This window comes from Prionailurus viverrinus, chromosome E1, assembly GCF_022837055.1.
Source record: "Prionailurus viverrinus isolate Anna chromosome E1, UM_Priviv_1.0, whole genome shotgun sequence".
Lineage (NCBI taxonomy): Eukaryota > Metazoa > Chordata > Mammalia > Carnivora > Felidae > Prionailurus > Prionailurus viverrinus.
This window is the reverse complement of record NC_062574.1, coordinates 45,647,941-45,672,296: the sequence shown is the minus strand read 5'-3', so window position 1 is coordinate 45,672,296 and position 24,356 is coordinate 45,647,941. Positions and strand designations below refer to the sequence as shown.

Here is a 24,356-nt window from a genome sequence, read left to right as displayed (position 1 = left end):
GGCAGATCCCAGCCTCACTGCACTGCTCCTTCCCCATCTGTGAGAGAGGCAATAATGACCTTGAAGGGTGACTGCGTCGATTTGGTGAGATGTGCGTCCAGAGCTCCTGGGACCACCTGGCGTGACGCAAGCACCTAGTTCTTCCTCTGTGCCGTGCGTGCGTGACTGTGAAGCGGCCGGGGTCCCCAGAGCCGGCGAGGCTGGAGGCGGGCTCCACAGAGGCCACGCAGCTCCCTCCCCATTGCTCCCCCTTCTCACCCCGGGCTCTACTCCCCTTTTCCAGCCCTGGGTTCTAGTCCTGGACGTCCAGCAGGCCACCACATGCCCAAAACAGGAGTTAGGGTCTTTCCACCAAACTGGCTTCTACTCCAGCATTCGGGTCTCGGGAAGCGGCACCGTCACCGCTGACCCTTGCCTTCCCAGGTCCCCCTGCTTCCCTCTACGTGTGCTGCCGGCCCCAGGGACCAAGCTAAACCCCCTCTTCTGTCCTCCACATCCCCTCTGTCTGGGCAGGAAGAATTTCGCCTGAAAGAAAGCCAGGTCCGCCGAGTAGGCATTTCCCCCCGGAGATCATCTCTCCCTGGACTCATAACCAGCAGCCCCCAGCTGGACTCTGGCGTCCTCTCTCACCTCCTTCCTCCCACGCCCCCTGCACCGCCAGAGGCACAGAGAGAACTACAGTCCTGTCCCTGTCGCTCCAGTGGCTTCCCGCTGCCCTCGGGAGAAAGTCTGGATCCGTGGCTCAGTCACACGGCCGGTGCCGAGCCCGCATATTCCCCTCTCGCTCTGTCTCCCTCTCCTCTCCTCCTCTCCTCTCGGGCTGCAGACGCAAGGGCCCCCTTCCGGTTCTGACGTGAACGGGCCAGGCTGCCTGTCCCTTTACACTGTGGCACACCTGCTGTCGCTCTTGCCTGACTTCAGTCTTGGCTGGCATGTCACTTTTGGGGAGGTCCCTCCTTTGTGTTCTGTGTACCCACCCACCCCCACACCTTGCTTTCGAGAATCTTTGCTCTTGCAGTCTCTGGGTTAACACCTGCATTTCTTGCTGGAGTCTAAGCTTCGTAAGCATGGTCTTGCTCCCCCTTTGCGTCCCAGCGCATCCCACGGTGGCGGGTGCGGAGCTGACGGTCCAGTGCCTCCGGATTAATCAACAAGCAAATGACTCACGTGATGCCTCCTTCCTCCCTGGAGCTCCCTGACTGCCCACCCAGTCCTCGGGGCGGCCCCCCCACCCCACCCTGTGCCTCCTGCCCGTCGCGCCTGGTTCTCGCGTCTGCAGGTGCCACGCTCCCTAACGCCTCACATCATTAGTCATCGCTGCCCTTGTGAATCCTATCTCTCCTGCCAGCCTGCGGCGCCTTGAAGGGCCTGCCCATAGTCGGTGTTCACTGAGCGGGAGAGGTCCGCAAGAGGAGTCATGACCTTGAGCCTGTGCTGAGAAGGTGGGGATCCTTCCTCCATCCCCACCAAGGGTTATGCAGCACCATCGCTCTCCTCCGGGAAACTGGGAACAAATGGGCGAGAGTTGGGAGAGCAGCCGGGGCCACTCTGGCGCCCGAGGGAGCCCCCAGGGCGCGCGCGCACACACACACACACACACACACACACACGTGCACACACACGCGGAATCTCCAGCATCGCTCCACCGCCCTCGGTGACAACTAACTCCTTGGCACGGTATAGAAGCCCTTCATGCTCGGGGACCCGACCCCCCACCGTTCATTCATTCAAGAGCCAGCAATTGTCTCGTTTTCTTCTGGCCGCCGTTCTGTGAGGCAGGTGCTGTTATCCCACGTCACTGTCCTCAAGTGAGGAAACCAGCTCACAGGGACTAAATGATCTGCCCAAGGTCGTGCAGCTCCTCAGTGGAGAAGCCAGAGCTTAAATCCAGGGTCATCCCACACAGGCCTGCTCCGTGGCCGCTGTGCCAGCCAGCCCCGTCTCCCGCCTCACTGCCCGCACCGCCCACACCCTCTCTCGCCACCGTCCCCGTGTCCGCATCGAGGCACACAAAGTTCCCGGAAGCCGTCGTTCTTCTGTCGTTTCCTGGCTGTGGCACAAATGCACGCCCCCGCCTGGCACGTGGCCTGCTCTCCCTTCAGAGTGCTGCTGGGAGCCCCTGGTCCGAGGGTCCTTCATGGCCCCAGCAGCTGCACCGAAGGCCTGATGTGTCACGGGCCTCACTCCGTTGCATCTGGTGGCCCATCCACCCCCCACGTGCGTCAGGGCAACTGGAGGGCAGAGGCTTTCTTCTCGCTCACCGTGACGTCTCCTGGCACGTAGTAGGTGTTCGCACGGCATCTGTTGAGGGAGCGAATGGAGCTTGAGCGAGCCCATGGGCGCACGAGCGAAACGCACACGTCGCATTTTGACTGAGGCCGAGAGCACTTGCGTGAGCTGGGCGCCAGAGGCAGCAAAAGGCTCTAGGGAGGTGGTGGGGGCGGTGGGGCCAGGGAAAGTTGGCAGGGGGGGCAGCGAGTGCTGAGGTGCAGAGGAAGGGGCTGAGGGGAGACAGGGAGAGACGGTGGAGGGTCAGGAGGCCCGGCCACCCCACACGCTGCCTCCTGTCCCCTCCTCCCCCTGCTCCCCGCTCTGAAAGCACCTTTCCCGCTCTTTCCCTCGCTCCGTCTTGCCTTCTCATTCATCCTTTTGACGATCTTGCATGGGGCTATTTTGGACCACATGTTTTATCCCTTGTCACCAGCCAAGCGGCCCTATTATATTAATTTATTGTCCTTTCCGGTAACTTGAAGCCTTCCTGTAAACCCCTCCTTTCCCTTGCTGGGTTTGCCCATTGCCAAACCACAGCTCCCAGCTCGCCCTCCTGCTCCCCGAGGCCGGGCATGGCTGGGCAGTGGGCAGTGGGACCCTCCTGGCCTCCGCCCTTCAAGGGCAGCTTCTGGGGACCACCGCCTCCTCCTATCAGTTCCCGCCTGGGATCATCCTCTCTTGGGTCTCACCCTACTGGTGACAAGACCCTCGCCCCTCCTGATTTCTGGCCTCAGATGCCATCTCTCACTGACTCATGAGCTCCCTGGGGAGACATGGGCAAAGATGAGGCTGGTCATGACCTACAGGGAAACTGAAGCCTGGAGAACTAGCCAGGCTCACCCAGGGTCACACAGGTCCCAGGGAAAGTGAGTCTCTTGATAGCCCCTGCCATGTGCTGGGTGTCGTGGTTTGTCCCCTGCTGGAGACCTGGCCCTGCCCTTTTCCCTGTGACCCTAGGCCAGCCCACACCCACGGGAACTCTGTGCTCACCATGGCAGATGAGACTCTTGTCCCTGCCTCGAGATTTGTGCGTGACAGCGGAGGGCCGAAAGACGGCTCCGTCGCCGTTCCAAACCTACTTTGCGTGTTCCAGCGGAAGGCACGTGAACTTTGGAGATGGACGGCCCTGAACGCAAATCCCAGGGCCCACACTGGCCGTCGCTATAGCCAAAGCTAAAACACTTCGCGTCTTGCTGTCCCCGTTTTTCTATCTGTGCAATGGGCGTCATACCTACCTGGGCTTGGGGGCCACACGCAGAGAGCGCAGAGACACTGGCCCTCATAACCACAGACAGAGGCTGGCCCCGGGGGTGTGGGGCCCTGGCTGGGGGTCCCTTCTCCAGCCAAGCCGGAAGGGAGAGGACGGTAAGTGTGTGACTCCCAGATCACCCTCTCTGGATGAGAGGGAAAAGTAGCGGGTCCACAAGGAACATCTTGTCCGCTTTCTGAACCCGTGAAAGCGAAACATGCCATCTGCCGCCGTGTGCCAATCACCAGGGAGAGGGCAAGGGCTTCGGTTCTGGGAAGGAGAGGAGACCAGACTCACGTGCGTGAGTGGGCGGTGGAGGGGGTCAGCTGCTCTCCTTCCCAGAAAGGCTTGGCTTCCGGTGAGCAAATTGGAAATAGCCACGCGGGGCCATCAATCACGACGGCACCTCCTGCCAACATGCCAATCCTGGCACGCGGGGCATCGTCTGTCATCATTAGCTGAGCTCGGCCCTGCGACAGAGTGGCTGGCACGACGTTGCTGTGGGGCCAGGGAGGGCACGCTGAGGCCTGCGTGGAAGTGACCAGAGAGAAGGGGACGTGACAGGTCCGGGGCAGGGCAGGTTAGGAGTCAGAACAGAGCCTCTGGAAACAAGATGATTCTTTAATCCATTGCTTCATTTAAAAAAAAAAAAAATTAATGTTTATTTTTGAGAGAAACAGACAGAGTGCAGGTGGGGAGGGGCAGAGAGAGAGGGAGACGCAGAATCCAGAGCAGAGCCCGATGCGGGGCTCGACCCCACGAGCCGTGAGATCATGACCTGAGCCAGAGTAGGTGTGCCTTTATTCCTTCGTTTAGCATCGAGCGTCCAGTCCGTGCACAAAGCCAGGTGAGGGACTGAAGGCACCGTGGGGGCCCTCATGAGATGTGTCCTCGAACAGCTTCCAGGCCAGCGGAGTGCTCAGTCATGTGGCAGGTGCCACAGCAGTTACTGGTATGACCACGGATGCAGCTCAGTGAGCACAAAGCGGGGGGCTTGCTTCTGCCGCGGGAAGGGACATCTGTGAAGCCTTCAGAGAGGATGTGCTTTGCTCCAGGCTGGCTTTTTTGAGGGGTGGGCGTTGGTGGGGGGGCATGTGAGTTGCCCCGGGGCGGTCCATGCACAGTGCCACCAGCTAGGGCGGCTTAACAACAGAAACGTCTTGTCTCTGGGGCACCTGGGTGACTCTGTCAGTTAAGTGTCTGACTTGGGCTCAGGTCATGAGTTCGAGCCCCACGTCGGGCTCTGTGCTGACAACTCAGAGCCTGGAGCCTGCTTCGGATTCTGTGTCTCCTCCTCTCTCTGTCCCTCCCCTGTTTGTGCTCTCTCTCTCTCTCTCTCTCAAAAATAAATTAAAAGTAAAAATTTTTTTTTAAATTTTTAAGAAAAAAAAAGAAACGTCTTATCTCACCCTTCTGGAGGCCCAGTCTAGAGTCAGGGTCCGGATGCTCTGCGTGAAGGCTGCTAGGGAGAGCCCTTCCTTCCCTCTTCCACTTTCTGGTGTCCCCCACAATCCTCACTCCCGTGGCTGAGCTGCATCCTGCCCTTTGTCCTCACGTGGCGTCTTCTCCGTGTCTCTCTCTGTGTCAGATCAGGACCCACGCGTACGTAGTGATTTCATCTTTACTTGATCACGTCTGCAGACACCTTATTTCACAACAGGGACACCAGCCCCCACGCGGCAGGGGATACAGCAAGGGTCCATGGGGAACATTTGAAGGCACCCCGGCCTCCCTCCGTCCAGAGCGGCAGCTCGGGTTCCCTTGGGGGAAAAGAGGCTCTCCTAGCATCAGCCGGTCCGCCCCAGGAAAGCCCAGGTGTGTCAGCTACACGGGAATAGCACAGAGGACATCTGTTAAGCCCTCGGGCCCATTTTATAGAAGGGGAAAATGAGGCCGAGAGCTATCAAGTGAGACAGAGTGACCTGGGGTCAGAAAAGCTGGGATCAAGTCCTCCCTTAAACTCCTCTGCCTCAGTTCCCCCATTGGCCAACCAGAGGGGTTAGACTAGGTGAGTTCCACAAATGCTTCTTACTTGAGATACTTGGAGCTTGTGGGAGGCCACGGCAGCCAGGGTTTTGCCCGGTGGCCAGACCTCGTACCTAGAAGGCGTGGGGCCCAGTGTCAGGAACACAAACCCCGTGTCTGTGTGAACCGTGGCGCCATGGATGTGCTCTTGCTTAAACCTGGCCCGTCTTGTTGGTGTGAGTCCTGCCTCCGTCTCTCTCGCTTGCTTCCCAGCATGTTCTGCCAGGCCCAGGCTCCTCTGGAGAGGCCTGGGAGCCCCATTCGCTGTGGGGGACACGGTGACAATCAGGGGAAGCCAGGGGTGCTGCTGGCCAGTGAGGAAACCGCCTGACCTCCCAGGTGGACACCTGGCAGAGGACTAACATCGGGGCACCAATACCATCACGTCCCCTGCAGCCTTTGGTTTGGCCACCATAAGGCACAAAAGATGAGCTGTAGGTTTCCAGAGCAGGCTCCCTCTGCTTCCCCAAACAGCACTGCCGGGTGCTGCCCGGAAAAAGCCACCTGGCACCAGGGCACGTGAGCCTAGCAGCCAGGCCAGGGCAAGGCAGGCAGGGGCAGGGGGTGGGGGATGAGGGGGTCGGACAGCCGGTCATTGAACCTCATGCCCCTTGAGCTGTGCCCGCCTCCTTCCTTTCCCATCCTCAGAGTTCACGCCCTGGGCCGCCCTCTGATGGCCCTGATCTATGGGATTAGCAAGGAAAGGAGATGCTAGCGTCCACCTACATCTGAACCCAGGCCACCTCCCGGTCACCGACCTTAACAGTGGCTCTGTTCGGCCTGCCTGCGTGGGATGCTTAGTAGCCCACCCCCAGGGTGAGAAGAACTGTGTGGCGGGAAGAACAGGATGGGCAACGCTAAAACAGAGGCCGCATGTGGCCAGCACTCAGCCAGACCTTGAGTTCCTGGTTGTTAGACTCTGTCGCAGTAGATCCTAAAGAAACCCGGGCAGGGCAGGTGTGGTGGGACCCCTCCTGTCTGTCGTGCAAAGGAGTAAAGGACAGCTCAGAAAACCGCGGTGCTGCCTCGGTGCCCAGCAGTTTGTAAGTGCAGAGATGGGGCCCACCCTCCATCATCCACCTGCCAAGCCAGATCTTCCGGCCCTCACTCCAGGTGGCCTGTCAGCTTGGGCAGTGGCTGCAGAAGGGTCTTCACGTGCGGCTAGCACAGGCTTCTAGCCCTGTGCTCCCGAGACTGCTTCCAAGCCCAGCCCTGCCCTCCATATCCCAGAGAGGACCCCGCAGCTGACCGGGGACGTGCCCCTGAGCATCACAGCAGATTAGAGGAGGAGGGAGCGAGGGGAGGAGCCAGGTGACTTCCGGGGACAGGAAGGAGCACGTGGTTCTTCAATAGTCTCCCTCCTAATCAGCAGCTGGGGCCGGGGAGACGGAAGGCAGAGTGGGAGTCCTGGAGGGGGGATAAGCCGAAGGGCGGGGGGCCAAGGAAAGACCTTTCGTACCAGATTGCCTTTGGCTCGTTTTTAATTGGGATCAGACCGACTCACGTACCATAAAATCAACCTCTTAAAAGTGAACAGTCCGATTGCATTGAGAACTTTCGCAGTGGTTACGGTCACCGCCTCTGCTTAATTCCAAAATACCTGCATCGCCCCAAAAGGAGACCCCGCGCTCATTCAGGCTCCCAACCGCCCGCTAGCCACCAGTCTCTGCCCCGTCTGTGGATTTCCCTGTTCCGGGTTGTGTCCTATACGTGGAATCACACAACGTGCGACCACATTTTACTGTTCTGATGGGAGCTCTTGGCCCCAAAGCCCCTCCTCCGGGGAAATCTCCAGGCCCTGCTCGGAGGAAGCTGCCTCGGTGGGCCTCCCCCAGGTGGCTCCCAAGGCGGCTAATGTGGAGCCTCCAGGGGAGCAGCTGCCCCTCATCTGAGGGGCCTGTGTTATCACTCACCCCGTGCAGTTTGGAGGAAAGAAACCACTTCTCTCGGAGACAAGGGCACACTGCAGACCCGAGCAGATCCAGATCCCTTTCTAAGAGGATCCTGGGGGGCTCAGTTGGCTGAACGTCCGACTGCTGCTCAGGTCATGATCTCGCAGTCTGTGAGTTCGAGCCCCGCATCGGGCTCTGTGCTGACGGCTCGGAGCCTGGAGCCTGTTCCAGATTCTGTGTCTCCCTCTTTCTCTCTGCCCCTCCCCTGCTTGCGCTCTGTGTCTCTTTCTCTCTCATAAATAAACATTTAAAACATGACTGGGTTTTAAGAAAAGAGATAAATGAATAAAACAAGGCGGAACGACTGTGGTACCCACACTAGGGACAGCAAGGGGCTTGGTGTCTGCCAGGCCCCCGGGGGCTTTCTGCTAACGAGTGCCAGGAAAGGGGGCAAGGAGGACTTCGGGGCAGGAGCGGAACTCAGTGTCCGGGGGTGGACGGGGGCCTGTCTCCCTCCAGATTGGGCATGGGCCCAGAGAGGGGTGTGTGTGTGTGTGTGTGTGTGTGTGTGTTGGGGGGGTGGGTGACAGCAGGAAAGGAGGGTGGCACGGGGGCCCGCTGGAGGGACCCGGGTGGGGCAGGCGCGTGCAGGCCTCTGTGCATAACACAGCTTGTTGGTCGCTTGGCGTCTGTATCTGCCGAGCAGCCCAGAGAGCCGCGTGGTGTTATTATTTATGATGGAGCTCAGAGGTACCTGCCAGGGACTGGAACGGGCTGGGCGCCACGCAGCGTGGACAGCAAATTGAACTCCAATTTTCTGCTCCACGGTCTCCGTTACACGCCGCAAAGCGCCGGGACACGGGGGTCACCAGCCTGATGAGTGTGTGTGCTTCTTCGGCGGGCGGGCTCCATGCCTCGGCCCCTGCGTGGAGGCAGCAGACTCGCCGCTCTGGTTTTCCCTCCGCGCCCCCCGCACCCGCCACGGGGGCCCGGCGTCGGACTCCTCTCCTGTGGCCCGAACACCACGTCGACCTGAGCGGCCATCAGAGGCCTCGCGGGTTCGAAACCCGGCCCTGACTCCGGGGTGACCTCGCTCCGCTCACCTCTGGGCTTTGCTGAGGGAAATAAAGGGATGGTAATGATGTCTCCCCCAAAGTGGTCGGGGGCTAAGTGAGAAAACACGGGGGGCTGGTGGGGATGAGGTCTTCACCCAACATCCTTCTTTCCCTTCTCCCTGGGCTGAGCGGCCCACGCTGATGTCAGGGAATGGAATGGAATGGAAGGGAATGGAAGGGAATGGAATGGAAGGGAATGGAAGGGAATGGAAGGGAATGGAAGGGAAGGGAAGGGAAGGGAATGGAAGGGAATGGAATGGAAGGGAATGGAAGGGAATGGAAGGGAATGGAATGGAAGGGAAGGGAATGGAAGGGAAGGGAAGGGAAGGGAATGGAAGGGAATGGAAGGGAATGGAATGGAAGGGAAGGGAAGGGAATGGAAGGGAAGGGAAGGGAATGGAAGGGAATGGAATGGAAGGGAAGGGAATGGAATGGAAGGGAAGGGAAGGGAATGGAAGGGAATGGAATGGAAGGGAAGGGAATGGAAGGGAATGGAATGGAATGGAAGGGAAGGGAATGGAAGGGAATGGAAGAGAATGGAAGGGAATGGAAGGGAAGGGAAGGGAATGGAATGGAAGGGAATGGAAGGGAATGGAAGGGAATGGAATGGAATGGAAGGGAAGGGAAGGGAATGGAAGGGAATGGAAGGGAAGGGAAGGGAGGGGAGGGGAGGGGAGGGGAAGGGAAGGGAAGAAGGGAGGGAAGAAGGGAGGGGAGGGGAGGGAAGAAGGGAGGGGAGGGGAGGGGAGGGAAGGGAAGGGAAGGGAAGGGAAGGGAAGGGCCACTGAAATTGGGTGGGATGCCAAGGCCCAGGGGGAGCCCCCATCATGCTGCCGTGCGCCTGAGCTCTCTGGTGCGTATTAGGACGTCGATGCCAGTGCTAAGTCAGACCCCCCTCTTCTGTCTTCCGTCCCCTCTGTCCTCGCTTCCTCAGACACAGTGGACAGTCTCCTTTAGGTGATGGCCTTTCTCAGAGTGGGAAACAGGAGGCAAGGGAGAGCATGGTACCCAGAGCTTGGGACCACTTGTCCACTGCCCTGGCACAGGCCTCGGTTCCCTGTGTCTGGTGGTGCCATCGTGGGGCGCTGGGGACCCGCAGGCTGTAGGTTCTTGAAAATATCCGTACCTTGGCTTCTCGGGGCCGGTGGGATGTTTCTCCGTCTCTAGAGCTTAGAGACGGGCTGATGGTGGTACCCACGTGCTGGAGAGAGCTCACCTGAGGGATCTGTAAGACGGTCCCCTGGGGAAGTGCCAGATGCCGGTGGAACGACTCTCCGTGGGGCCGCGTAGGCCTGTCCGGGCAGCTGACCCCCACAGCTGAGCTTTGCCGAGTCCCTTCATGGCCAGGGGTCTCAGGTCCCAGCTGAAAGGCCGGAGAATTGTGCCAAGCAGGTGCCCCGCCCTGGGGTCACGGAGCGGGGGAGACAAACATCATCCACACAGCATAATGGAGCTTCGTGGGAGAAATTCCAGGAGTTAGTGAAAATTTTATTACCGCCGCTTTTATAGCTCAAATGAATCTGAATACAGGAAAATGATAATAGCACCGTTAGGCAAAAGCATTCTAATCCACGGTGTCATTTTAATCTCCTAACCCTCCAGCCGAAATATAAGGGAAGTCTCCCTTCCCCTCTGTTATTTGCAAGATAAACCCATTGGAAATGAGAACCCCCCTTCTTTCCGCCCAGGGCTGGGGCTGCTTAGGCGTTCCTCACCTGCACAGTTCCAGCGGGAGGCCTTGGCTGTGACAGGGCTCAGAGCAAACGTAAGGATGGGCCATTTGTGCCCGGCGCTGGTCTCAGCCCTTATCCTTCTCACGAGGCCTAGGAGGAGGCCGCCGCCCACAGCCCAGTTCCCAGGTGAGGAAACGGAGACTCAAAGGGGCTCTGGAGCTGCCCCCGGGGTCACGCAGCTAGCGAGTGGCTAAGCCAGGTTTGAATCCGAGTAAGCCTGCCCCGGGCCCAGCGAGGTCGTAACTCATACCACTACTCAGATCTTGCAACACCGGAGCTGGAAGGGAAGGTCCAGGTCCCCCGGCAGAGTCTGCCGACACGAGGGAGATGATCTGGCCGTGTTCAACGGCAAGTTTATGTGTCCACTTTTGCATTCACGGATCTGGGCCCTCCTGCACACCGGACTCACTGCCAGGCTCTGGGGCTGGAGAGGCGAGGGGTCCCCTGTCCCTGTCTTCCAGTGGAAGAGCAGCATGGGTGCCACCACACATGGGGCTGTGATGTGCATCCTCTATGCTATAAGGGAGGCAAAGAACCTCAGAAGTCAGAAGGATGTGGAGGAGGACAGCAGGAAAAGAGTTACAGAGGACAGGCCATTTGAGCTTAGAGGGGACACAGGGCAGAAACTAACACAGATTTAACACCTACATTTTTCTGGCAAAGAAGGAAAGAAAGGGCTCTCTGGGGAAAGGGAATGGAATAAGCAAAGGCCCTGGGGCATGGCAGACATGCGGACATGTCTGAAGAAGGTCGTGGTCTAGACCAGCAGGACTTGGGGCTCCAGACTCACTTCCTAGTTAGTGCTCTTTGTTCTCTGGCAGGCTGACTTATGTGCAATGACAGACCCAAGTCTCTGTGAGGCATTGCGTCTGTCTCCTAGGGCTGCCGTAACAAAGTACCGTAAACTGAGTGACTCAAACAGAAATGGATTTTCTCACAGTTCTGGGGGCCAGAAGTCTGAAACCAAGGTGTCGGCAGGGCCCCGCTCCCTCTGAAGGCTGGAGGCAAGAATCCTTCCTGCATCTTCCAGCTCGTGGGGGCTCCTGGCAATCCGTGGCTTCCCTGGGCGTGTCAACGCACCGCCTCCACCGTCACATGGCCATCCTCTCCCTGCATTTCTGTTCCCATGTCTCTCGCATAAAGACACCAGTCACACAGGGCCCACCCGACTCCCGTTTGACCTCCTCTTAACTAATTACAGCTACAACACCCTGTTTCCAAATAGGGTCTCGTTCTGAGGTTCGAGTTAGGCCATGAATTTGGCAGGGGAGAGGGCAGTGCATCATTCAACCCAGTTCAGTCGTCAGTTATTCTTCTGGAAGTGACAAGATCGGCATCCCTTGGCTTCATCACCATTCATTCGCCATTCGTGTGTTCATTCACTTATTTCCTGAGCATTTTCTTTACCCCGGGCTCTGTGCCCCGTGCTGGGGCTGTAGAAAAGCAGGAGGCATCTGCCCAGCCCTTGTGGCCTCTGCATGGTTCATTCTTCTTTTCTGTGTGACTTTCTGGATGAAGGTACAGCGGCTCAAGCTGGTTGGTGGTGGGCTTGGGGCATACGCCCTTCCTTCCGCTTCCCCACGCGGGGCCCCTCCACCCCAATCACGGTTCCCCAGGGCCGTGCTGGGGCTCACTTGCACTGGCTGCCCCGGTGGCTGGGCCCCCCTAATCAGATTAAATGTGTATTCAAACAAATTGATGATCCGTTCCATTAGATGCTTTTTGAACATGCTTTTCTGAGCGAGAAATCCATTCGGCAGCAGCTGTGGAGGCCGAGGCATAATTGATTGTCCCACCCTCCCAGGCCCCGGCATCAGAAGGTGCCTGGCTCCTGAAGGTCACTGGCGAGGATTAGATTAAGGAGGGCGAGAGCCTTCTTTCCTGGCTAATGAAGCACTTGGCATGCAGGCAGCTCTGGGGCTGAGCTGGGCCAGGCATCTGCCAGGAGACAGTGGAGGGGCATAAATTAGCATCTCATTTGTGGGAGGCAGAAGGGAAGCCAGAAGGGAGGGCCTGCGGGGCTGGGCCACTACTGCCCTGGCTGGATGGGGTGGGAGCAGGCATGCCCTGCTCGGCCCCGGGGGCGGGAGGAGAGAAGGGAGCATCCCTGGGTCCCCTGGTCTTTATCAGGCATTATTCAGAAAGTGCCCGCAAACACCTGCCACGGCATGTGCTCCCCGGACGTTTCTGGAAGGCAGGGGCTCCAGGGTCATGCATGGCAGCCTCTTCCTGTGCCCTTGGCATGGTATTCCCAAACCTTCCCTTTCCAGGCAGCTCCAGGCTTAGCACCTCCCCACCTGGATTTGGGAGGGAGAGGGACGTGCAGGAGTTCCTGACATTGTGCAGAGTGTCCCGCAGCCCCCGCGTTTCCGAGGCATCCCGAGGCAAGGCTCAGTTCTTGAGCCAGCTTGCAGTGGCCGTGAGGAAACTGCATGTGGAAGGCTCCGATGTGGGACATCTCCGAGAGGCAGGAAATGGGTGGGGTGATCCTCTCCCCCCCCCCCCCCCCCCGCCCCCGTGTGATCACCTGCAAAGGTCTGTTCTGCAGAACGAGCAGCCTGGGAGTGCCAAGCACCAGTGCTCCAAATGTGGCGTGCGTTAGCTCACTTTGACCTTCCCAGCAGCCTCTGGGGCAGGCGTTAGAAGCTGTTTCACTGATAAGACAAGGAAGGCTCCAAAGTTACTCTGCTCAAGGTCAGACTTCAGTTAGCATAGGAATTGGGATGGAAACCCGGATTCTCTTCCCCACCCTGGGACCTTCAAGCCAGACCCCTGGAAAAGGTGGGCACCTGGAGCCTTGAGCGGTGAGTGGGTGGGGGCTTCTCTCCCTGCACCCCCCTAGTCCACCCCCCTGCAGCCTCCACCCCGAGGTGGCCAGTCTCCGACGCATTCCCAGCCAGCCCGCCTCTCATCCCTGGATCTCGCTCTGGGGCTGTGACATTTGGGAATGTCCCTGCCATACAACCAGCATGACCCCTGCTTGTGGCTTCAAACCAGGCACCGTCCCTCACTTATACCGTGAGGCCACAGGTCAGAGTATGAAGAGCAGGCCAGCTGAGCATCAGATATGGAAAGATCCAGAGCTCTGGAATCGGCCAGACCTGACTTCACGTCTGGGAGAAAGCGTCAGATGACCAAACCTTCCCCAGCGTCTGTTTCCTCATCTGTAAAAGGGGGTGATGACAGCTTCCAACGTCCTTGGAAGTTCTCATGCCTCTTAACTGAGATGTTGGGCCTAAAGCGCTCCACGTATGGAAAGTTCCATGAGAAGCACGAAGGAAAGGCAGCAGACACAAGTGTGGGGAGAAGTGAGGCTCGGTGACAGGGGGCTCCCTGAATCCCTGCTTCCCATGGCCCAGGGCCCGGCCAGCTCCAGGGAGCACAGGGCTTTCCAGCCGGGACAGGCTAGCAGGCCACGGGGCTCAACCCAGGACAAAGGTGTAGAGACCAGGGGAGGGTGAGGTGAGAAGTTTGTAAGAATCCCAACCCCCTCCCTGTTCCCAGGCATTCCAGAGATGCCCCACGACCGAGCAGCCGTACTTACTGTGTGCCCAGGGACAAGCTGCAAGGGACAGGCTTTGGCACGTTTCAGAGCTGGGATGGGCTAGAATTTGCCCCTGGAAGCGGGCTCTGGAGGGCAATAGACATCTTGTGGCCAATCGGGTGGTGGGTGGAGGTCTTCACCCCGGCTAGCAAGATTCTGGCTCCAGGAAAGTGGGGTTCCCAGGCCTGGGCTGGCTGGGAAGTCAAATCCTTGGAGCCGTGGAGGGACTCCAGAGAAAGAGGACGTTATTTCGCTGGGGGCAGGAGGGAGGGGAGAGGTTGGAGTTGATAAGCTTCTTAGAAGCCTGGAGCCTGGCGCAGAAGGATGACAATGCGGGTATTTAGCAGGGCAGTCGGGGACCCCTGAACCGTTACGGGAAAGGAGACGGAAGCCCAAGACTGAGGCCTCTTGTCCGCCTCGGAAGGCGGCTCTTCCTTCAAGGGTCTCAGACTCCGGCGGTCAGGGGCCCCCAGCCGTGCCACACCCCGTGTCCCATGCACATAAAGGGCCTTCCCTTTCCTCTGTCCCCGGCAGGACAGGCCCGTGACCGCTCACCCGGCACTCTCCCATAGGTGCATGCAGATGCGAGCGTGTGTCTGAGGCTAAGGAAGTAATCCATTCTTGGGCAGTACAACACAAGTTACCAAAAGCTACAGAGTGACGAACGAGTCCCGTCCCACCCCGTTCTTCTTCCTAAAGCCTGACGGGAGCCAGTTTCTTCCGTAACCCCCTAGACAAAAAGCCTGTGGCTAGACAAGCAAATACATTTTTATGCTTCGAGGAAATAGAACGTGCCCAAATGGCAGCAGATTACGTGTCCGTTCTGCACCTTGCTTGTTTTCACTTACCGGTAGTTCCCCAAAATCGTTCCAGAGCCTGATGCTGCGGAGAATTCTCTAGCATAGAAGTGCAATCATTTCCTGTAACCAGTGCCCTCTTGACGGACATGCAGGTCATTTTGGAGCTTTCACTGTTACGAAACATAATGCTGCCGGGGGCGCCCGGGTGGCTCAGTCAGTTTGAGCACCGGACGTCGGCTCGGGTCATGATCTCGCAGTTTGTGGGTTCGAGCCCCGCGTCAGGCTCTGGGCTGACAGCTCAGAGCCTGGAGCCTGCTTCAGATTCTGTGTCTCCCTCTCTCTCTGCCCTTCCCTGGCTCACTATCTCTCTCTCTCTCCCCCCCCCCTCAAAAATAAACATTTAATAAAAACCATAATGCTGCTAAGAAATGCTGTCACTTTACCCATGCACAGGTGTGTCTGTGAAGGAGCAGTCCCGGGAAGAGCTGGGGATTGGGGGGTGGGGGGTGGCAGGGAGGGGGAAGGCATGCAGTTTTAGTTTCGATGGAACCTCCAGACTACTCTCTGTAGATATGGTCCCGAGCTACAACCCCACATAGCTGTGTGCGCGCTCGCCTGGGTCCCTGCGGGCTGGCCAGCACGGAGCCCTATCGTGCTTTCGGATCGGGGCCCAAGGGATAGGAAAAAGCGGTATCTTACTGAGTTTTATTTGCCTTTCTCTTATCAGGCGGTTCAGCATCTTTGTCTGTGTTTCAGAGTTATTTGTAATTCTTTTCTGTGAACTGTTCAGATCCTTTGTCCAGTTGGTTAGTTCATCTTTTTCTCCCTGATTTATGGGAATATTTTTTATACCGGGAAAATGAGCTCTTTGTCCATGATAGAAGTTGCAAATATTTTCCCCGAGTTTGTCATTTGTTGCCTTTTTGTTTATGGGTATTTTTTTTTCCGTGCAGAATTTTTATATAGCCGAAGTTATCAATCTGTTCTATGACTTCCTGGACTTTGTCTAATACTGCATCACCTCCTGAAGATTATATATTTTTAAACCTCTGTGACTTTCGTCTACTCCCTTTAGAATTTCATTTTTCTCGCTTAAAACACTGATGGATCCATCTAGCATTTATTTTGAGGAAACGTGAGGAAGAGATTCAACTTTATTCCCCACCCCCCTACACCCCCCGCCCCAAATGTCTCCCTAGCTGTTCCAAAGCCATTTGGTGAATAATTGATCTTTTCCCCACCGACTTGAAATTCCACTTTCATCATATATTAAATGATCCCATATGTACTGAGGTCTATTTCTAGATTCCGAGTCTGTCATTTCATCAGATTATTGGTGCAAGAACACACTGTTTTAATTATTGCAACTTTATAATACAGTTCGGTATCTGGGCTTGTCTTTTTCACCTATTACACTTTTACAGAATTTCTTAGGTATTCTTTTGTCATTTAAAAAAAATTTTTTTAACGTTTTTTTTAAATTTATTTTTGAGACAGAGAGAGACAAAGCATGAACGGGGGAGGGTCAGAGAGAGGGAGACACAGAATCTGAAACAGGCTCCAGGCTCTGAGCTGTCAGCACAGAGCCCGACACGGGGCTCGAACTCACGGACCGCGAGATCATGACCCGAGCCGAAGTCGGCCGGCCACTTAACCGACTGAGCCACCCAGGCGCCCCTCTTTTGTCATTTTTTTAAGTGTGAACTTTAGATTCGCTTTGTGTAGTTAAAAAAAACTGTAGTGTGTATGTGTGTGTGTGTGTGTGCGCGTGTGTTTTCCAAGTGAGGAAAAGTTTAAGGGAATGACACCCGTATAATATTGATTCTTTCAGTATTCAAGAATTCAAATTTCTTTCTCCTCCTTTCTCAGCTCCTTCCCACTGAGAAGGTGGCTAACAGGGCTGTTGTGCACAGTTGCACAAGTAGTAAACTGCACAATCCAAGCTCTTAGACTGTGAAAGGTGCTGCCGGTACCTGCCAACAGGGCATGAGCTCTTCCCTCCTGTAGTCTGCCCATCTGCCCACACGCTTAATAGTAAAGCATGTGCCTAAAGCGTGTGCCAGGCACTGTTTCTAACCTCTTTATGTTTTTTAATTCATTTGATACAACAAACGTATCCCCCAGTTTACAGCTAGGAGATTGAAATGCAAAAAGGTTATAAGTAAGCTCCCCAGGGTCAACGACTGGTGCATTCACGGCACAGACATCTCTCTCTGCACGTAAACGCACGTATACATGTGCCCAGACACACACTTGAACACACAAACACGTAGATACACACGTAAGAGCACACACCTACATACACACACAGATACACACGGAGACTCAAGGACCCATAGACAATGCACACGGGTGCACGTGCACACCCGGCTGGCCCCCCCCCCCCCGCTCCCCACCCCAGCATCCTTTCCCTGTCGGTGCCTCCCCCCTACTGCCGCACTGCCAGTCGCCCCGCCATCCCCTGCTTTGGGAAGACGGCAGGCCTATCAAGGGAAACCAGCTGGCCGCACTCCTGACATTGCTCAGTGCTGGGTAGGGCCTCCCCCCTGCCAAATCCTTGTATCGGATGGCAGAGGGAGGGCGGACCACACCGCAGGGGCTGGGGGAGAGGAGCCTCAGTTCCTTCCAAGCTTCCCGGGGAGGATAACTAGGGCTGGGGGATGCAGGGATGCTCGGGGCTCGGTGGTACCCAGCAGGTTCTCAGGAAAGGGCAGCCCCGCCCTCCTCTTCCCAGAGTCATTATCTCGGGCAGGGCAGCCGCTGGAATCAGCCCATCCCAGCTCCTGTTGCTGGGCTCCAGGCAGGCGCCCCGGAGAGCCCGAGCACTGAACTGGAACAGGCGGACGTGATAACAGGTTGCCCAGTGAACTGGGTTACGGAGGTGAGGGGGTCTGAGTGCAGAGCGCGTGTGCACACGTGTGCACGAGCGAGTGTGCAAGCGCCCGCCCCGCCCGCCCCCTCTGATGTTCTGGCTCTGAATCAGCCCCCATCGGAGGGATTGAATCACTAGGAGTGTTATTGTTTTAAAACAAACGAGTGATGACAGGAACTAACAGAGGGTTTTTAAAAACGCAATTCAAAGGGCTCTCAAACGCTGCTGGGGAATAGGAATGTGCCTTTGAAGTGCGAATGTGCCCATTTGTCAAACAGAGGCAGAGCCGCTGCCTCAGCAGAGTGGGCTGCGGGCAAATGGGTGCCTGCTCGCCTCTCTCCCCTCTGCTGCCACCAGCGGTGGGCAGGGGACCAGGGGACCAGGGGTGGGTGCCACTCCCCCAGCACACTCCCCCAAAAGAGGACCTCCTGAAGGGCTTTGGAAGGCGGTAAGCTGCAGGATGGTTGTCGGGAGTGATGCAGAGATGGGGGGGAGGGGCTCAGCACCTGCCTGCCCTGGCTCTCCCTCCACACACATCCAGGCTTGCCCTCCAGCGGCCCCCACAAAGAGAGCTGGTAGCAGGAATGAGGTTCAAGGAAGTCCCCCCCCCCCCAGTAATCACAAGCTATGCACTCATGAGATTCAGACCTGGGGTGTGGGGTGGGGGCATGATGCCAGTTGACCCGGCCCCAGACGTATATCGCTGGTGCTCTGAGTGGTCGGTCTGCACTTGAACCCAGGGTGAGGCCTTGACGTGAATGTGAACCCGCCTGCAGACCACAGACACCTAATTCTGGCCAAATCTGAGGGTAAGAGGACAGAAGGGTCAAACAACCTGGCGGTGGAGAGGGCCCGCCGGATGGACTCTGCCCATGATGCTTTTGACGGGCTCTCCCAGCCTTAGGGGCAGGACTCGGGACGTCCCTGCCACCTGCCACTCGTATCAACCCACCCCTCCCCCGGTTTCCTTGTGACATTTATATTCCCTTTGACCAAAGGGCAGTAAGTGCCCCCAGAATCACAGGGTGTCCAGTGGATGGGGATCTCGAGGGGAGAGCGACAGAAAGCACCAGAACAGGGCGGTGGCAGCAGAGGCCGTGAGCCTGGCGCGGTCTGGGAGGAGGGAGGCCGAGAACTGGTTGGTAGGGGTGGAGGACTCCCTCTGAAGATCAAGCTCCGAAGTCAGACCGACCCAAGTTCAAGTCCTTCCCGGCCACGTGACCTTGAGCAAGTTAGCTGGCTGCACCTGCTCTGTCTGCCCAGGGCGTTAAGGCACCACGTGAGCAACCACCTGAAGGTGAGCACTGCTAACTTGTGGCTTTGTGTCTCTGTTTACCACAGATGATGTGGCCCCCTATTTCAAGACGGAGCCCGTGCGAACGCAGGTGCACTTGGAGGGGAACCGCCTGGTGCTCACGTGCATGGCCGAGGGCAGCTGGCCGCTGGAATTTAAGTGGCTCCACAACAGCAGGGAGCTGACCAAGTTCTCGCTGGAGTACAGGCAAGCCTCCCCTCCCCTCCCTCCTGGCTGCCAGAGCCCCTGCTGTGCCCTGAAGGGGAACTAGGGTGGGGGGCCCGCGTGGCCATTTGGGGGACAGGGGTTCCCACACCAGTGCTACTGGGAGGCTGGGGTGGCGGAAGTCAGGGTGGAGGGGGGAAGACAGCCCTGCCCCGGGAGTATGAGGACCCTGCCTTGCTGAGCCCAATGGAGGATGTCTAGGTAGGGGGCCAGACGGAGTGGCTCATGCAACAAGGATTGAGGTCGGGGAGCTTACTCCCAGCAGCTGGGCTGTGGTCATGACTGTGACCAGCCCCTGCTCCCCAGCCCCCAGGAGAACTCTGCTATCTCCGGGGAGCACTGGGGGGGCTTGGATCCGACACACAGGTGGGGCATGTAGCAACCCGGGATCAGTAAGGGAAGGACATCTTGTATTTGGGGGCACGGAAGTGGCCTGCCCGAGGCTTTTGGGCTTATCCCTACTCCATGTTTGTGCCCGTGCCCTGAGCTCTGGACTGGCCCTTCCCTCCCCAGGACACTGCCAAATGGGGAGAACGGAGAGGAGGGAGGGGCACAGGGTCTTAGTGAAGGGGGATTGTTGCCAGAAGCATGAGCAACGGGCGGCTGGGACCCCCAAGCCCGGCCTGGCCTCCGGTCTTTCCTCCTGGCAATCCCTCCCTCCTCCCTCCGGCATCTCCACCTGCTTTCACCGCCTCCCCACCCCTGCGGCTGGTGATTAATCCCCAGGCCTGATGTGCATAATCGGTTTTGTTGGGGAAACAAGATTGTCTTGCCCTGGGGATGTTGATACAGATCTGCCGCCAGGGACCAGAATGCAAATAACAGGACGGTACTTAATTACTGGCGGATCTGTCCTTTCCAGAGAACCGGCCTTTTCTTTGCTGAGCAGGGAGGCCAGAGTTCAGGGCGACAACCCCCCACCCTGCCCCCTCCGCATCCCTTCTGCCCCAACCCTGGACTGGATCGGCTGGTGGACGTGGCCACTTTGTCAGAGGAGGGAGCTGGAGGGTCCAGGACAGGAGGACCACATTCCCCTCCGGATGGTGAGAGGCCAAGGAAGCAGGGGGCCTTCCAGTGCTGGCCGCTCTGGGCGTTGGGTCTCCAGGGAGCCCACAAGGGAGACCAGGGGTGTCCCCCCGAGCAGCCTCTGTGGCGGTTTGCACCCGGGGACCCAGAGCGCTCCTGGCTGCTACCTGGCATCCCTGGGGCAGTTTTGACACCACAGGTGTAAGTGGCCTCCCAGCCTGCCCCTGACTTCTTCTGGAAGGAGGAGGAGGGTTGGGACTGCTAGGCTGCCAGTGTGGACGGTACACAGGGACAGCTGCTAAGGATCAGCTTAAGGATCAGACTTGCCCATGGATGCAACGGGCTTCCTCTGAAAACAGCTCTTTGTCTTGGAGGCGTCCAGGTAGTGGTCGGGGCCCCAGCTATTGATGATGGTAACGATCATCGGAATCACTGGCAATGAAAAGGAATTAACTACCTGGCAGGCGTTATGTGCGCCCTGTGTGATTATCTCATTCAATCCTGCCAGCCATCCTTTGAGAACGTTCAGTTATTTTTCCCATTCGACAGATGGGCAGACTGGGGCTCAGAGACATTAAACACTTCCCCCAAGGTCAGATGGTTGAGCTGGGCTTCAAATAGAAGTCGTCCGGCTCCAGGGCTGGAAATTCTTTACGTCCAGCCTCTCGCTGAGGAAGGACTGTGACCGTGGCTTCCTTAATATGCATCCCAAGCAGCCTCTACTAAGTGTGCTTTGCAGGTTCTAGAAAACAAAGCAGAGAGGGGAATGCAAATACCGTTGAGCCTCGAACAGCATGGGCTGAGCCACACGGGTCCACTAACATGCGGGTGTTTTTGATAAATACAGCGCACGCAGCACTGTAAATGTATTTTCTCTTTCGTACCGTGTTCGTAATAACATTTTCTTTTCTCTGGCTTACTTTCCTGGAAGACTACAGTATGTGATACATATAGTGTACAAAATAACGTGAGAATTGACGGTTAATGCTATCGGGAAGGCTTCCGGTCAACGTAGGTCTTAGTAGTTCAGTTGGAGGGGCGTGGGGAGTCAGAAGTCACGTGTGGATTTTTGACTGCACGGGGGTCGGCTCCGGCTCTTACGTTGTCTGTGGGTGAGCTGTGTTCTGTTACAGAGTTTCGTTGGGTGGAAATTTCAGGGGGACGCAAACACGCGTCCGGGGGGGGAACTCATCCGCTTGCCTCCTCACCCAGGAAGGCTGGCCGTGACGGCACGGCAGCCACCGGGTGCCCAAGTACAAGTCGGTCGGGATTTTGTTCTAATCAAATATGTTGCTGTGCCCATAAGAAAGGTCTCTTCTCCGGGCGCCGGGGTGGCTCAGTCGGTTGAGCGTCCGACTCTTGATTTGGGCTCACGGTTTGTGAGTTCGAGCGAGCCCTGCCTCAGACTCTGCGCTGACAGCATGGAGCCTGCTTGGGATTCTGTCTCCCTCTCTCTCTGCCCCTCCCTCCCCTCTCAAAATAAATAAATAAACTTAAAAAAAAAAAGGAAAGCGGAAGAATTAGTTGTAGACATCATGTCACTTCACCCCTAAGTAGAATTTCCCGAGAATAAGGCATTGCCCTATAGAACCACAGTGCAATTTTCACACTCAGAAAATTTCACAGCGAGGGACGCCTGGGTGGCTTGGTCAGTTGAGCGTCCGACTCTTGATTTGGGCTCAGGTCATGATCCCAGGGTCAAGGGATCGAGCCCCACATCAGGCTCTGTGCTGAGCATGGTTGAGATTCTCTTTCTCTCTCCCTCTACCCCTCTACCCCCCGCCTCACAAGAAAATTTTTAAATAAAAAAAAAAAAAGAATGGAAAATTTCACATTGATACGTCTGTCCCAATTATGTCCTTTGTGGCCGTTTTTATTATTGTTTGATACAAGATCTCATCAAGGACCACACATGAAATGTGGTTGTCATGACTCTTTAGACTCCTGAAATCTAGAACTATCCCTCATTGTTTCTTGCTACCTTTCACGGCATTGACATTTCTAAGAGCTCAGCCAGTTTTGCAGAATGTCCCCTAGGGTAGATCTGTCCAGTTACATCCTCCTGATTAGATTCAGGTTAAACCTTCTTGGCAAGAAAATTACCCAGATGTGAGTCCTTCATGCTTCATACCTGAAGACACTTCCTGTCACTTTGCCCCATTATTGGTGAGGTTACGTTTGATCAGCTGGTCAAGGTGATGTGCACCAGATTTCTCCACTGTCAAGGTCTGGAGGTATTGTTTTCCCTTTGTTTTTTTTTTTGTTTGTTTTGTGTGTGTGTGTGTGTGTGTGTGTGTGTGTGTGTGTGTGTTAATGTTTATCTTTATTTTTGAGACAGAGAGAGACAGCATGAGCAGGGGAGAGGCAGAGAGAGAGGGAGACACAGAATCAGAAGCGGGCTCCAGGCTCTGAGCTGTCAGCACAGAGCCTGACGCGGGGCTCGAACTCGCCAACTGCAAGATCAAGACCCAAGCCGAAGTCGGACGCTCAACCGACTGAGCCACCCAGGCGCCCCTTCCCTTTGAGGGATAACTCGAAACTGTGACTCTTCTCTTCCCCAGAAATCTCTCGCTCGGTGGTTGAGTATCCACTGAGGAGTCTAACCTGAATCAGTTATTACCTTTGTGGTTGTGATAAGCAGATTTTCTACTTCTATCTTTCCTTTTACTTTTATTTGTCATTTTGGTGGGGGGAGTAATCATTTTTTTTAAATTTACATCCAAATTAGCTGGCATATAGTGCAACAATGATTTCAGGAGTAGACTCCTCAGTGCCCCTTACCCATGTAGCCCCTCCCCCTCCCACAACCCCTCCCGTAACCCTCAGTTTGTTCTCCATATTTATGAGTGTCTTCTGTTTTGTCCCCCTCCCTGTTTTTATATTATTTTTGTTTCCCTTCCCTTATGTTCATTTGTTTTGTCTCTTAAAGTCCTCATATGAATGAAGTCATACGATTTTTGCCTTTCTCTGACTAATTTCACTTAGCGTAATACCCCCCAGTTCCATCCGCATAGTTACAGATGGCAAGATTTCATTCTTTTTGATCGCCGAGTAATACTCCATTGTGTGTGTGTGTGTGTGTGTGTGTGTGTGTGTGTGTGTGTGTATACCACATCTTTATCCATTCATCCCTCGATGGACATTTGGGCTCTTTCCATACTTTGGCTATTGTTGATGGTGCTGCTATAAACATTGGGGTGCATGTGTCCGTTCGAAACAGCATACCTGTATCCCTTGGATAAATGCCTAGTAGTGCAATTGCTGGGTCGTAGGGTAGTTCTATTTTTAGTTTTTTGAGGAACCTCCATACTGTTTTCCAGAGTGGCTGCACCAGCTTGCGTGCCCAATTTGTCATTCTTTTATAAAAAGGATCTTCCCTTTCTCACCTTCCTTTAAAATAATTTAGCATCAGTATGAACTGATGGATTATTTTTCTTATTCAGTGTGTTTCAATCTATCCCTGTCATTCTTCACTTTGATGCTCCATAGTAACCCATAATCGGCCCGTGGAGCTTCCTCAAGCTGGATCCTGGGTCTTTTTGACATGTCGCTATTGGATTTCTAGCACTTTCTTGCTTTTTGGCTCAATAAAATGTACCGGATTCACCTTTGAAATAAATGCATACTGAAAATTGCAACCCAGAGGAGTTTGGCCGGCTTATCCCCTGCTTCTCCGATCACCGCTTGCCGCTGAGAACTTCCTAGTCTCTTGCGAACCCCAGGGCTTGAGTTGGGTGATAATATCCAATTTTCAGGCAGAAAGATGGCTGAATTTACTCAGCAAGTTGAGAGAAAATAAGATTGGAAGTGCCGCCATAAATTCCGCTATGTTTCCTACTCCGTCTCCAAAGGAACAACGTTGCATTCACATCCACTCTCCACCGGCCTTCATTCTCAGTGGGATCTGAAACAGAATGGCCGTGGCGTGTGTGCACGCGTGTGACACCCACACGAAGGAAAGCCTGCCGCATCCTTCTGAGGACGAATGACTGTGGGGGACAGAATGGAAATAGCATGGACCTCAGAGTTGGGCCCCCCTGAATACAGTCACCTTCCTACCACTTCCTGGCTCTGGGCCTTGGGCGCAATTAGCCACGCGGCCTCTCGGAATCGGGAGCAGTAATGCCCACTCTAGAAAGTTCCAGTAAGAATTCAGTGGGATTCTACGGGACAAGCCCAGTCCCTGCTGCAACAGGCATGAAATAAACAGCACCTGCTAGGATTATACAAAGTGTTTGTCTCGGTAGAATAGCAGGACAGACCAGCCGGACCTCGGGACCTCGTGTGCAAGCGAGCACACCTCCTCCTAG

The 24,356-nt window shown here is 55.9% G+C and overlaps 1 protein-coding gene across 3 annotated transcripts in view; it reads left to right on the top strand.

Moving 5' to 3' along the window:
- SDK2 (sidekick cell adhesion molecule 2) overlaps window positions 1–24,356 on the top strand; it is a 266,484-nt gene that overhangs the window by 108,919 nt on the left and 133,209 nt on the right. For all 3 annotated transcript variants that reach the window (XM_047833518.1, XM_047833516.1, XM_047833519.1), the window contains exon 2: window positions 18,843–19,002. In XM_047833518.1, the coding sequence (XP_047689474.1) occupies window positions 18,843–19,002 (160 nt within the window). The remainder of the gene's footprint in view (window positions 1–18,842; window positions 19,003–24,356) is intronic.